Source organism: Sturnira hondurensis, unplaced genomic scaffold (assembly GCF_014824575.4).
Source record: "Sturnira hondurensis isolate 20B ecotype Veracruz unplaced genomic scaffold, ASM1482457v3 Scaffold0021795, whole genome shotgun sequence".
Taxonomy (NCBI): Eukaryota; Metazoa; Chordata; class Mammalia; order Chiroptera; family Phyllostomidae; genus Sturnira; species Sturnira hondurensis.
Window position 1 is genome coordinate 1,102,254 of NW_028094426.1, and position 14,723 is coordinate 1,116,976.

General features: G+C 40.8%; 1 protein-coding gene across 4 annotated transcripts in view; it reads right to left on the reverse strand.

The window, feature by feature from the left end:
* The window catches only part of PPFIBP1 (PPFIB scaffold protein 1), a 53,821-nt gene that overhangs the window by 20,214 nt on the left and 18,884 nt on the right, over nucleotides 1-14,723 (reverse strand). For 2 of the 4 annotated variants that reach the window (XM_037033773.1, XM_037033771.1), the window contains exons 7-11: nucleotides 13,675-13,789; nucleotides 11,942-11,974; nucleotides 10,388-10,449; nucleotides 6,707-6,791; nucleotides 4,093-4,247 (exon numbers count right to left, since the gene is read on the reverse strand). In XM_037033773.1, the coding sequence (XP_036889668.1) occupies nucleotides 4,093-4,247; nucleotides 6,707-6,791; nucleotides 10,388-10,449; nucleotides 11,942-11,974; nucleotides 13,675-13,789 (450 nt within the window). The remainder of the gene's footprint in view (nucleotides 1-4,092; nucleotides 4,248-6,706; nucleotides 6,792-10,387; nucleotides 10,450-11,941; nucleotides 11,975-13,674; nucleotides 13,790-14,723) is intronic. The other 2 variants (XM_037033774.1, XM_037033772.1) reach the window with 1 other exon arrangement.

A 14,723-nucleotide genomic window follows, 5' to 3' on the forward strand; every position in this document is an offset into this window, starting at 1 on the left:
TCCTCAGGTGAGGATAAAAAAATAAATACAAGTAAAATGAGAAAGGCAATGCTACACCACAAGATTGCAATGACTGATGAGACCCGGTAAGAATGCTTTGCAAACAAAGTACTGTTTCCACTTTTGCTTCTACCACTAGTCTGAAACAGAATGTTGGTCAAACCATTAATTACTACTCTATGTGTGAACAAGCTGACTCACTTCCATGAACAGAATTGATGGAAAGTATAATTAAAACAACTTATAATGTACTTTGTAGATACACGACTTAAAACACTTCGCTTAATTGTGATACTATTACAGCAACAACAACAGAAACATACAAAAACATATAATATTTCCCCCCCAAAATGCCTTGTAGAGCCTAAAGATGGACCCTGTAAAAGAATTTGCATACTCTGGTTTTCAATAATTTCTGACAACCATAGAGCAGTTAGATTGTAGGCCACATCATGAACAAATAAATGAAAGGTTAAAAAAATATTCCAGTAAAAAAACACACAAAACTCATCTCGGGAGTTGACTCACTCTGCAAGTCATCCAATCCATGATTCACTTCTGGAAGTCAGCCAGCCAGTCAGGGAGGGACTCCAACCAGCAAACACGCTTCTGAAGGCCACCCAGTCAACAATGGTCTCACCTTTACACCCACACCCCTCTGCGGCGAACTCACCCCTGCCTCAGAAAGCCCACCAATCCCTGAGCTCCAAGCACCCTAAAAACCCTACACGTGATCGGCTTGGACAGAGTGTCCTTGACCAACAACAAAGTTCACTCGACTTAAATAACCAATAAATTCAGCTTCACCATATTTGATTCAGTTACTGGGTGATGGTCTCATCCTTTGACACCATAAAAGGTTACAAAATGTGGAGTCCCTTACAGTAACCAGACCAGGCCCAAGATGGTGTGGCTCATGCTTAAGCCCCTCGTCGGCAAACCTGAACTTAACTAAATTTCTGCACTCAGCTCTCCCAGAAAAGGAAGGCCTAGGTCAGCCAATCAGTACTTGCTTGCTCCTACAACCTGCCCAATGGGGCTCCAAGACCTCCCTCTGCTCCAGGTAAAGAAAGCAACCCTGCTCTAACCAACCGGCAAATGCCAGGTATGACTCCCCTGCTCCTGCTCCCTCCTACAAAAAGCCTTTCGTTTTGTACAGCTGATTGGATTTCCTTTCTGTCTCCTAGACTGGATGCTGCTGGATTTGTGAATTGCTGAGTAAAGTCAGCAAGAACTTTAAAATTTACACAGTCGAATTTTGTTCTTTAACAAGTCATATTACTATTATTCCGCTATCATTTCTTTTTCAGTTTGGATCTTTATGATCTACCCTGGGCAACTAATTCAGCCATCCTTCCAATTTCCCGAAGTTCTTATCTCCTTGGATTCTTCATCATGGAAAAAAAAATCTCTGCTAGCAGACCGATTTTCCTGATTTCCTTTCAAGCTTTAGGGCTTTAAATCCAACCTCGACTCTCCCTCCCGGCTTTTCTTTAAAAATGAGGCTGAACACCATCAATCCTCATTAAATCGTTCTTGTCCTGAACTAAAAAGCATTGTCATTAACCCTACGGCACACCTAGCAAAGGCCTGCTGTAAGGGTATGCGATTACCTGGGAATGTCCCACCTGTAACAGCAGCCCCTCTCCATGAACACAGCACACTCACGGGCTGTCGAGTGGAATTGTTCCTTCATTATAAATGAATACTTAGCAATCATGGAATTTTTTCCTCTGAAATATTTCTTATTCCTTCACTAATTCCTTTTTTTCCAACTTAATTGACATACATCGCTGGATAAGTTTCAGGTTTATAGCATGATGACTTGACTATCTTCTATTCCTTGTGATGAAAACTTTTAGGATGTACTCTCTTAGCAACTTTCAAAGATACCACCCAGCAGTGTTAAGTACAGTCATCTGGTTGTTCATCACATCCCCAGTACTTACCCCACAACCGGAAATCTGTGCCCCCTCAGCACCAATCGCCCCCCACCACTAACTCCTTGTTAACAACATATTTTAGCCCTCGTTTATATTTAAGTAAAGACACATTTGCCGTTTTCTCCTTGAACTCATCCTCATTCAATTCAAATTTTACCTTCTCATTCTATAATTATCAGCACAGATATTAAAAGTCAAGATGCCACTGGGTCTCCTCTCATTACTGACAGCAGAATGGTGGAGGGGAGAGATGCCCGAAAGAGGAACTGTCACACATACGGGGGGAGCCAGCGCTGTTTCGTTCAAAAACACAACTCTTTCCCATCCCTCGTCTATTCGGAGAGCACGTAACACGAGAATTAAGAAAAGGATTCAGAGTACTGTCCGGAAAACTGTCTTAAAATGAAGACACGTGTGTGGAAGATTTAAGGCAGTGCTGTTTTACTGAACCCCTAAAAAAGACCTAAAACCCTGAAAATAAAGGGATACCCCCAGTAGCCTTACAGGGACCTAAGGTAGAGAGGGCTTATTGTGAAAGCGTTTGTGGATATGCTTTTATCTAATGGAGAGAATAACACACTGATTCCTAAGAAATTCTAAGTGTTTCAAACATTGTAGCAAATTAGACTAAAAGGGACAGAGACAGGAGGAAACTACAGAGGGCTTTGGGTGTACACAGACACTTTTACAGAAACCACTGTCTGCAAACACAGCTTCCATCCTGTGGAAAAGAAGGGTGACTCTGAGGGAAGAACCAAGAGCCCAGAGGACCAAGTCCTAATAAAGGAACTGGCACCACGCACCTGGCTGGACTTTGGAAGGGCTATGAACTAGTGACACCTGTGTGCCTTCTGCGCGCCCGTTTTTTTAAATGAGGGAGCCTATAGCACTCACGCTGTACCTGCCCCACTCCTGTACACCAGGTGCGTGGGGGACAGAGAGGCTGTCCCTTAAGTTCCCAGTTCATAACATTGAATGGAATGGTACCCAACAAACAGCCCAGGAAGATTCGCCTGAGGAGCTTCACCTATATTTTGGCCTGCTGTGGGTGACAAGTTCCTGAGATGCTGGTGCCTAATTGGAGTAAAACCAAGGGGTCTTTGGAGAGGGGCTGGGTATACTGTGCATGGGAGAGGGATGTAAACTATTATAGCCAGAGAGTACAGGGGCAGACTTATTTTCTGAATATAGCTGAACCAATATATCCCATCTCCCATGCTCCTACAGTGTGATATTGCTACTTGTCCATCAAGAGGTAATGGATGTTTCCTTTCTGTGAATCTCAGTGGGCCTGTGACTACAGGGGGGCAGGGATGCCACGTGACTTCTGAGACATGCCACAAAAGGCGGTACAGATTTGTCCAGTCCTCTACTTGGGATGCTCATCCTCAGGACCCAGCCACCACACTGTGAGGGAGCCAAGCAGTCCCACGCAGTGGTTCTGGCCAGGACCTCCACTGGGGTCCCAGCTGACAGCCAGCCTCAACCAGCAGACCCATGACTGAGCAGCCTTCAAGTGACTCAAGCTCCCGCCTTCACACCCCTCCGGCTACAGCCATGTGGAGCAGAGACCAGATGTTCCTGCTGAGCCTGGTCCAGATGCTTATTTGTTGGCAAAATAAATGTTACTCAAGACACAAAGTTTCAGGGTGGTGTGCAACAGATAACAGAAAAAGGTATCGGTGGCAATTCAACGGGAAAGTAAATAGTTTAAGACTTTATTCCCCTCCAGTTGCTTCTTCTGGAACTGAAGAAGTCAGATGGAATTTTATTCCATCGCCTTTCATAGGTGACTAAAATCAATTTCTTTATGTAATCTCACTTATCTCCACTTTACTTATTCCCTACGTATCCCCCACTTATATGTGGATTATAATCCCATATTTAAGATGACACCTACCTCCAAGGGATTCTCATGTTTTTCCTAAATATATAAACAATTTTGACACTGCCCAGGGCATTTGCTACAAAGAAAGTAAAACCACCCACTGCACACGACAACCTGCAGAACACAAAAGCTGCCGGACACCCAACTCAACAATCAGACTGAAAACAAAGCCCACGTCTTTCCTGCTGTCGACGACAGCACTTTCACGTTCAAAGGCACAGTCTCTGCAAGGTGAAGATGACTCCGAGAGTCTGCCAATACCTCTTCCGGAACACTTGTGTTGAACGGGTCACGACTGGGAGAGCCCGTGACGGGTGTAGATGACAGGCTTTTCTCCAGTTCGCCGAAACCCTGCGCATCCGGCAAAGTGGAGATGGAACTGGAAGTGAGCGGCTCTTCATAGTCACCCTCCTGGCCTAGGAAAAGACAAAGGACCACAGCCAATTTTCATTTATATTTCACTTTTGTAAAAAGAATCCCAAATAATAGTATTCAATGTAAAAAAAAAAATTCTGATCCTCAAAAATCAAAGTGTCAACTTCTGGCACCCCTTGAAAAACATGGGACCCAGGAAACATCCTGAACTGCAAGCACCTGACGGGCCCAGGGCCTTGGGCCACCTGTGTAGCCAGCAGTGGTGTGAATCGATCCTGGTGTCAACCGGTACAGTCACAGGCTCTCAAAATGGAAGCTCAAAGTTCATTCAGTTCAACGACCCGCCTGTAATTTTGTTTCAAAATTTGGAGCTTTACAAGGTTCAGTTTGGAAATAACCAGGCTGAGGAATACCAGTGGTTCAACAAACTAATTCTGAACAGCAACAGGGTAACCATTTAAACAACTCGGTTTTACTGTTACTGCGCTCCTGGAAATAGGGGGCGGAAAAGAATGGAGAAAAAGAGATAACGACCTTTTGATCCCAGAAGAGGATCCTTTTATTTCATTCATTTTAAAGCAGAAAGAACAGCCTAAGGAGGAAAAGCAACCACATATCCATCAAAGCAGCAGCGTGGAGAGTTTTTCACATCTCCAGAAATGAAAAGGGTTACGAGTGTGGAACGACACAGGGGCAGGGGCTCCTTTTTAAAAACACAAAGAGTGATGTTTAAAACTCTGACCTCTGAATACAAAATGATAAACCATACACTTGTTTAAAGATATTCAACTAGACACAGCTTCTTAGAGTTAATTAGACTTCCATTCTAACTTTATTACAACTTAGGTTGTATTAGGACTGTGTGAGAATTAACTACATAAATATAAATGATAAACCCTAACGAGAAATCAGTTAGGTGACTTCACCAGAATAGGGCATCACTTTGAATGGTTCATGAAACTCTGTCCTGTTGTACATGGTTGAAAACTGCCTCCTTTAGTGACACATTTATATGCTTAGACAAAAGATGAGAATACAGGAAAACGCCCAAAGTGATCATGCCAGTGTAATTATAACTGATCTTTACCCCTCTTCTCTACTTTTTAAATATTTTATAAATAGGGCCTAATTATAGGAGTTAATCTGTTCTTCCTTGTTTTTTACAAGGAAGAAATTACAGTGTTGAGATTCTATAAAATTAAACAATATTTCACACGCTACACCCATGTAAAAACTAACTACTTAAACGTTCGCAATATTCCCTAAGAGAGAGGCTCTTCTGAGGGTGTGAGATGCAGGGGACGAGAACTGCCGGGGGCCAATACTGACACTCAGGAGCACACCTGCTCGTTCAGATAGCTATAAAGTCTTAGCGTATGCCAAGACCTGTGAACTAAAAGAAAATCCCTGTTCTTTTTTTTTTTTTCAAAAATTGTGGTGCAAATCAAGAGTTTCTTTGTAAACTCATTAAAATTCAAAATTCAAAATTTCAGTGTTTCATGAATACCTTCCAGAAGCCTTATTAATTTGCAGCACATACTTTAGAGCAAATAACCCCATCTATGCATCGCTAATAAACAAGAGAACTTTTAAACTTCTTAACACTTTTGTTTGTTTTGAATGACTGCCAAAAGGTTTTCTACATTTGAGGACAACCGACTGGCCTGTCTACAGATAAAGTAATAGTAAATACAATAAATTATATAACTATCTTTACTTAGATGTCTTACAGGGTTTGTTTGTTTTTTTTAACTAGACATATTCAAAGATGAACACAAGCCCACTCCAGCGACCCTCCCCTAGGCTCCGCTATCTTGGTAAATGGAACTATCATCAGCTAGTTGCTTTAGAGATCTTTCTTAATTCTTTCCTCTTCTTCACTTTCCTCCTCTAATTCAACACATCCTCATATTGATTCTAACACCAAAATGTACTTCCAACTAGTACTATCGGATCTTCCACTTGGAATACTGCAAGAGTCTCTCAAATAGCTTTCCTTCCTTCCAACAATGCTCTCCCTACTGCGGTCGGTGTGTTACAAGATCTTGTTGCTGACCTGTTAAGCCTCTTTAGTGGATCCCTCAGGCCAAGTAAGAGCGAAACTCCTCACCTAGTTGGTACTCACCTCTATGATCCCATCTGCCCCCACCCCAGCACTACCTTCCAGTGACACTGGTCTTTTACTTTGCAAACACGCCAACTTCTCTGCACCCCCTCATGCCCACAGAGAAAGGTCTAGCATGTGCTGCTGAACTCTCTCTCTGGAGTGCTACCCATGGGCCCCTGAGACTCCCTGACCAACCAATCAGCTGCAGTGTGCTCTTCAGCCTGCACACTTGTGGGCAGAGAACAGATGTGTCTAACAATATTCTTGAATGAATGAATGAGCTATCTAATTTGGGATGATGGATATGCTCCATAAAAAAAATTGAAGCCAAATATAAAAGATCACGGCCACTTAAAATCAAGTTGGGCAGAAAAACAGGTAGAGCCACACTACCTTTTTTACCCTGGGCCAGTAACACCGCGTCTTGCCTTTTCTTGTACCTGTTCAGGCACTGCCGAAGGTCTTCTATCTTCCGATCCTGTTAATAAAGTAAATATTAACGCTATGACTTTAAAACAGTACAATATTTGCAACACAAAGATAAGTAGACGTGAATTATTTACATTATTCAAAGAATACTTCTATACTTTAGTAAAACAGGTAGTATCTAGAATGTTTCCTACGTACATCAGAGATATAGAAAAAGTACCTCTAAATTTAGAGATCCTATCCTTCAGCTGCCATCTTTAAAAAACAAAAACAAAACAAGGTAATAAGATATAAAAAATAAAAAAAATCAACTTTATTCACTCTTCTAACTTATATGTCGAGTCATACACCTGCTGTCTGTATCGGCTGTCCTTAGTCACCACCCGGCCTTTCCCGCCTGAAAACCCCCACTTTAGTCAGTCATCAGAGACCTATTTACTGAAAACAATGAAACGTTTTATCGTTTTTCTCCTTTGACGTCATTTGGCACTTGATTGACTCCACACTTTCCTTCCTCTTCTACTTTTCTTTCCCCTCTTTTCTTCTATTTTGATTTCTTAATCCCTTGACCAGATGGATTTTCTACCCCTGCAACCCTCACTATCTACCTGACCCAGACAGTAAAATATAGACCTTTCAGGTTTTGTCCATTGCCCTCTCCTTGTTTCCCATGCCCTCACTCTGGTAGGTTATAAAAATGAGCTCCCTAGCTTCTCTCCCACTAATTTTGGGCTTGACCATATGACCCACTTGGGCCAACAGGATATCAACAAATGAGGCTTGAAAAGTATTTGCACATTGGGGCTTGCCCTCTCTTGCTGCTCTAAGGCCACTATGTGAAGAAGAAGAGGCCAGTCTACCGGAAGATGAGAGACCATTTAGAGAAGAGAATCTCAGCTGAGGCCAACACAGATCAGTCTGTCAATCACCAGACTGGTCTAGGTGATTGAGCCACAGATGATGTGAGCCACACCATCCTATGCCATCCAGCCCCATCCCAGTTACTGGCTAACTGGAGAGATTGGCTAAGCCAGCCCATCCCAGAAGAAACACTTAGCCAACCCACAGAAGCATGAGAAATAACAAATGTGATTTGTCATGGCGCAAAAGCTGATACATCAACTATAGTTTAGTCCCCACCAATCTATAATTAACCATACATTTCTCCTAAAATTGATGAAATTCACTCTCTAGCAATCTATAATTTTATATTAATCTTATAATTGAGATCTACTTGCAACTTTCTATGAGAAATCTCCTTTCAGATGCCCCATGAACACATCTAACTGAATGTATCTAAAACGAAGCTCATTATTTGCCCCCAGAACTTTGGCCTCTACTTGGATGCCCTTAACGCTTGCAGGACATGCATCATTTCCCCACAGACGCAACCGGAAACTTACTCTCAATTCCAAAGATTTTAAAAACTTGTTATGCTATAAATTTCTCTAAAATATTTTTCCTCCTTAACACTTCATTGCCATTGCCTTCTTTCAACCCCTCTTCCTTTCTCATCTACATTATTTTAACACCTTCTTCATTGCTCTTTCCATTCCCTCCTCCCTCCCTTGCTCTTACCTCCATCCTGCCACCAGAGGGAGCTTTCCGAATTAGCTATTTAATCACATCACTGTCTGAGGCCTTCAGCGTAAGATCATTAGCCTAGCATGTAAGGTTGCCTACAACCCATTGCAGCTCTTGGTTACCTCACTCAGCCCTCCACCTCTGTGTCATGTTCCTGAACTTTCCCAGTATGCACTGGGCTGTTTCAAGCCTTGATTTGGAAACACATTTTCACACACGGATCCTTTGCCTAGAAGCCTCCATTTTCCTGATGACCAACTCTCGCTATTCCTCGGAATTCGCTCAAATTTGCCTCCCTTTGAGCCTTAGGAAACCACCGAAATACGGTGTCACTCCTGGGGAACCTACAGCTGCTTGAGCACCTAGTGAGTCCTCACTCGACATCGGGAGTCATGTTCGTTATGTTGCTTTTTGAGGGAGAGAAATCAAAACAAAATGAATGTCAGTGATTTTTTTCAAATAAAAGTTATGTGGGTAGCTTGCTAATGACTTTTATTTTCACTCAATATTAGGAAAGATCAGCAAGAAATGTGTGTGTGTGTGTGTGTGTGTGTGTATGACAATGAGTTTCTTTCCAATAGAGAACAAATTTAAAAAATGAAAGGCAAAAATAAATCAACAAGTAAAACAGAGTAGGCAAGAATTAGAAAAAATAACTTATGATGGGAGAAAAAGATCAAGACAAACTTGATTTTTACTTCCTTGAAATCACTCTTTTTTTCGGGAAAATGTCCCTTGTTCTATTCACTTAGGGACATGAGGGGACAGCAGTTCTGATGACAGGAGCTGGACCCAAGGGCTGGTATCCGCGGGACTGCAGGTCAGGAAAGCCGCAAAAAATCACATTTCCTCAGGCGGGCCCTGCCGTCAGCAGGATGAAGGGAGGAGAAACCACCAGGGGAAACAAACTCCTGGACATGCGACGCTGGGCCATCAGAGCTAAAATGAAGCCTGGAGCTAAAATGAAATATACACTGATTTCATGACGCCTCTTTTTCTGGGGTCTCACCACTCAGGAGAGCAGAGACAAACTATCCCAGATGTGAAAGAGATCAGGAGTACAGAAGAAATTCTGGGTTGGCCAGAAAGTTCATTTGTTTTTTCCCATAAGATGGCTCTAGTAGCACTCAGTTGTCTTTAACTTCATTTGAAACAATTTTGTCAGACTGTATCATGGCAACTGTCATTGCAGCGTGCATTTGAAAAAAACTTATCAAAACTGGTGAAATTTTATGTACCATTTTAATGTTGAAGATGGAAGAAAGTAAGCAATATTTTTGCCATATTATGCTTTATTATTTCAAGAAAGGTAAAAATGCAACTGAAATGCCAAAAAAAGATGTGTGCAAGGTAATGAGAAGGTGCTGTGACTGACTGAACATGCCAAAGCGGTTTGCGAAGTTTCGTGCTGGAGATTTCTCACTGGATGATGCTCCACAGTTAGGTACACCAGCTGAAGTTGGTAGCGATCAAATTGAGACATTAATTGGGAATGATCAATGTTATGCTATATGGGAGATAGCCGACAGACTCAAAATACCCAAATCAATCAAGTTACTGGTGAAAATGAAAAATGTGTCTTTCACTTTACAGAAAAAAAGTGAATGGACTTTTTGGCCAACCCTATAATACCATCTGCAGAGAAGACGTGGCCATGAAGCGGAAAGCTGCCCTGGGCTGCCCCCTCCAGGGTTCACACAGCAGCCCAGAGTTTCCAGTGACCACCGAAAGGATGGACTGTGCATTGTATCCTTCCTCTCATTTGTCACCTAGATATCAAGAACTGATTCAGAGCTCAAACATTTTCTGAATTCATGGGGGAAGGAGAGAGAATCGTCAGCAGCGCCAGTGCTGCAGGTGTCCGTCCCTGCATGCAGTCACACCGCCGCCTGTGACCACTGACAGGGGCGCACTGGGCAGGAAGGGAGAACACCTGCCCTTGAATGTATGCAGTGTATATGGTGTGTTCTTCCAAACTGCAGTAGGTATCTCAAGAAAGTGCATGGAATGACCCAAATGCTATAACACATGCAAATAAATATTTAAATTACATATAGATACCTTTTCTTCATTTGCTGCCATCAAAGACTCCACAGCCTTTTTCATTTTTTGTACTTCAATATCTGAAAATATCACAACATCAAACAAATCAGAAATCAGGTCAGGTGACATGTGCGACGGTAACAAGAAGCTACTGACTCTTTCAATTGAAACATTTTAAGGCGAAGAGATGACTTGTTTGTTTTTAAAATGTACCATCCACACTCTCTTTTACGGAAAATCTGAAAAATGAACACCTTCTATCTGACTTGGGTAGTCACCATCCAAAAGGACGGTGAAGGTTCTCAGTGAGAGCTCACTGCCCTCTCTCAAAGCAACAACAAAACCTTCATGAGAACAATTAAGATGAAATCTCAGTTTTACAACAATAAAAACACAGAGTTTTCAAACAAGAAACCAATAGAGCAGCAATGGTAAAAGCAATGGACAAAGGGCAGGTAACGACAAAAGCAGACAAAATGATGTTCAGTTGCAACCAAGATGGAGGCGCCAACGGTGAGAGCCTGACGGAATGAGGTGTTTACGTGAGCGGTCATGCTAAGGAGCTGGTTGTAGGTTCTGTACGGTGGGGGCGTTAAGTGTGTTGCTTCATCTATAAACCTCATTTCCAAATGCTATTTTAAAACCTAAAGGCCAGAGTAAGATGAATGTGATTTTCCTTAAAATTCAATGCTCAAATACAAAAGCATGTTACTTTAATAATAAAAAGCAAATATTCTAAAGATAAAAAGCCAGCCTAGAAAGAAATCACAAATTAAAAAATTTGAAAACACAGAAAAACATTCAGCTAAAATTTCCTCCTTTTGAGAAAAAAACTATTAAAGACAAATTTTTAAATGGTGATGCATCCATCACTCAGGGCTGATACAACCATTTGCAATTAAGGTATATTTCATAGGAACTGCTTTTCTTTTCTTTCCTTTTTAAAAATAATTTTTAGGTAAATTCTCTTGACTTAAGAATTCAATGTGTGCAGGAGAGAACCCTCTGAGGGTTTATTTTTATGCTGCCTTAAATAACCCAGGCTCCATGAAACAGCCTGGATTTATTCAACACAATTAAGTAATTGCAATCTCTTTTGTAACACCAAGCGGGTATGTTTAAAAAAAAAAAAAAAACTCTTAAAGTAGATCTCAGTGAAAATGTGGGCTGCAAAACATTGAAAAGTAAAAGCAAAGTTCAAAACGACCTTTCAACTATGGTAAACCTCAAAAACAGCAGGTTTTCATAAAAGTATAAATGTCATTTTCCTCTCTGACCCTGTGTCTCCTGGGCCTCAGAGAAAATGCCTTCTCACCTCCACCATTCCTGGTGCCCTGCTGCATGCCCTGGGGTAAAAAGGCCGAGTCAGATAAAATCTGCAAAAGGATCTTTCACTCCCAGTTTTTGTTGGTTCGCCCTCTATTCTGTACCCTCTGAAGAAATGGAGAGCTTATCAATGAAGCAACTTTACATTTGTGGTGAGAGAAATGTTTTAAAAACACATGCAAAGAACAGTCTAAGTATTACTTTTGGTGAAAGTAAAGGCTGATGGAAATACACCAAAAACCTTACTTTTGTCTTTGAGCTTCTTTTTAAAATTTTCATCTGTGCAGGAAAACCCATTGAATTGGAAGTTAGTGTACATTACAACAATAAGTCATATTTTAAAAGCAATACTATTATGTCTCCTTTTACCTAAAATAAAGAGACTGTAATCTGTTGTGGGACTCCAGGACTGGTGTTACTATGTAACATGCTCTCTGTGAGGTTGAAAGGAGCACCTACGGTTATCAGACCAGAAGAGCGGAATGTGAGTTACCACCTCTGCTATTTATTTCATCTTTCTGACCCTTGATTTCCTCACATTAAAATTAGGCCTAAGGAGTACAAGTGCTCCTTACACAGCAGGTGATGAACGGCCAGTTAACGTGGCATTGGTTGGCTTTATTTCCATGACACTTCGACATCTGGTCATCTTGGATGTGACTAATGCACTGCTCTGTCACCTTCAACTCACCACTCAAGTTCAATGACACTGAAATGGCATAGCTTGTGCTCGGTGAGATGAGCCTGCTGATCCTGCAGTCAGACGTTATGTCGGCATCAGCCTGCTGTGAAGTCCGTAGGCACTGGCTCTCAGTCCCCATGTTGATCTGACTGTGCACTGGTAACAGGCCATTCACAGACGGGAACCAGTCCCTGGATCGGACTTCGGTGGAGGGGGCACTGCTCTAAGGTACCCTCTAGTCTCCAAGTCCTATGACTCCATTTTTTCCTTCACATCCTAAAATCATGACCTGTTTGTGAATGTCCTTTAAGAACATATAATTCTACCTATGCTAAATTATGGAAGGGGAAGAAAACCCTTTTTCTCCATGTTTGATGATTTAAGTTTTCTGATGGACAGAGAATTATGATATCTGCAGGTATATCAAGCCAGGGTATTCCAGAAAGACTAGAGGTAATCTAACCCCTCACTGAATAGTCAATAATGATACCAATGTTCACATGACCAATAAAAATGCACCAAAGCTACATTAAGTGAAATTTGTTCTGTTTGAAATGCATTGGAAGCTGCTTCTGCCACAGTATCATTTGTAATAACAAAGAAAGGATAAATCTGACCTCGTGTTCTCAGATGTTACATGCATTTGCATTTCCAAATATAATTTGGAAAGACACCCTTCATTCATGTTATTTCCTATCAATACAAGCTATATTATCAAAAATCATAGTCCGCATAAACCAAGAACAAACCTCCTTAATTATAAAAACAATTTTTGGATATACTCATGCACTTTTCCAAAAGCAGATTTAGCCTAATTTTGCATTCTAGAAGGTGAAGGGCTCACTGCATGGTTAGAATTTTCATTAATTTTCCCAAAGATACAGAGCCTTTCTTCTCTCAATAGGGCAGACAAGGTTTCTAAATCTCTTCAAGTTGTCTCAAGTTCAGCTTAGAGAAAAATAATCTTGGTACATAGTAATGGTTCCTCTAAATTCTTTTTAACACTCTCTTATATTACAGCTTGGACAAGAGCTGCCTCATGGTGATAATTTCCCGTTAGCAATCTAAAATAACTCTCGAGCTCGGAGCTGCCCTTCTCTGGCGGCCGACGAAGACGTTTACAGACCCCCAAGCTCAGGGAAGAGTCTCGAAGGACGCTGTGTGGTCCTGGGCCTAGATGCCTCCTGCTCTCTTGACTTAGGTGCTAACATTGCACATCAACTAACATCAGTCTCTTTTGTAGACCTTGGAGGATTTTAACAAAATAAGATAACCAGTGTTGACTCTATATGCCTACCTCGATCAAAAATTTCGATCCCTTCTCCTTTCATCTTGCAAAACAATTTCTCTTGTAGCCTTTTCACTTCTGATTCTTTCTCTTCCAGTTGTTCTTTTAAAGATGCCAGTTCATCCTACAAATGATAAATTCATTTAAGAAGAGCTGACTATGCATAAAAGAGAGTATCAAAGAGTATGCTCTTAAATCAACAATTAGGTTTTGTGAATAAAACAAAAACTACAAGAATTTAGACGCAAACTTCAGAAATCAGACAGTGGCAATGATAAACAAGAAGCAAGACAATTATTAAAATCCAATTGATAATACTTATGGTGTAATTATTCCAAGTTCTTTTGTGACCAAATTAAAAAAGAAATCTTTTAAAGTGTAAGTAGGACGAAAGCAGCCCTCAGGTTTATGTTATTTTAAATTAAAAATCTGACCAAGTTAATCAAAAAAGATAATCATATGAGATGTTCAATGTCACAAAAACAAAATAAAATGCAAATTGGGAAATACATATTAAGACTTGCTTGACATTCATTCAGCCTTTTAAGGTTGCTGGACAAGGTAAGGTTTCATTAGTGGGTAAGGTAGCAGGTGATGTACAACTTTAATCAAATCTTCTGACTACATAATTTATCCTTATTACTAAGAAAACAGAATAGAATTTTCTACAACAGAAAAATAGATTTTAAGTCTTTAAAAAAAACTACAGAACTATTATAGATCATGCATCTAATGTTCTATCTCTTTACTAATGTTTTCACTTTCAGCTCCATTTGGGTAGAGAGCTTTAGCAAATTCAAGTTTTGCTGGCTATATTTAACAGAGAAAATAATTCTACGTGATGCTTATGAATGCTTCTTTATTTTTAATAATTCTATTTTACTTTCATCCTGTAAAGATATTACATTTAGTATGATGAGAAGATGTAGCTCTTTAATGAAACTAGAAAGTTTTAACTTGTAATTTATAGGAGGAGAAAATACCAAGCACAAGGAGGTTTCAGCGGCACTGGCAAGATGCTACCCTGTTCTTACTGTGCTTATTCTAAGCAGTCATTT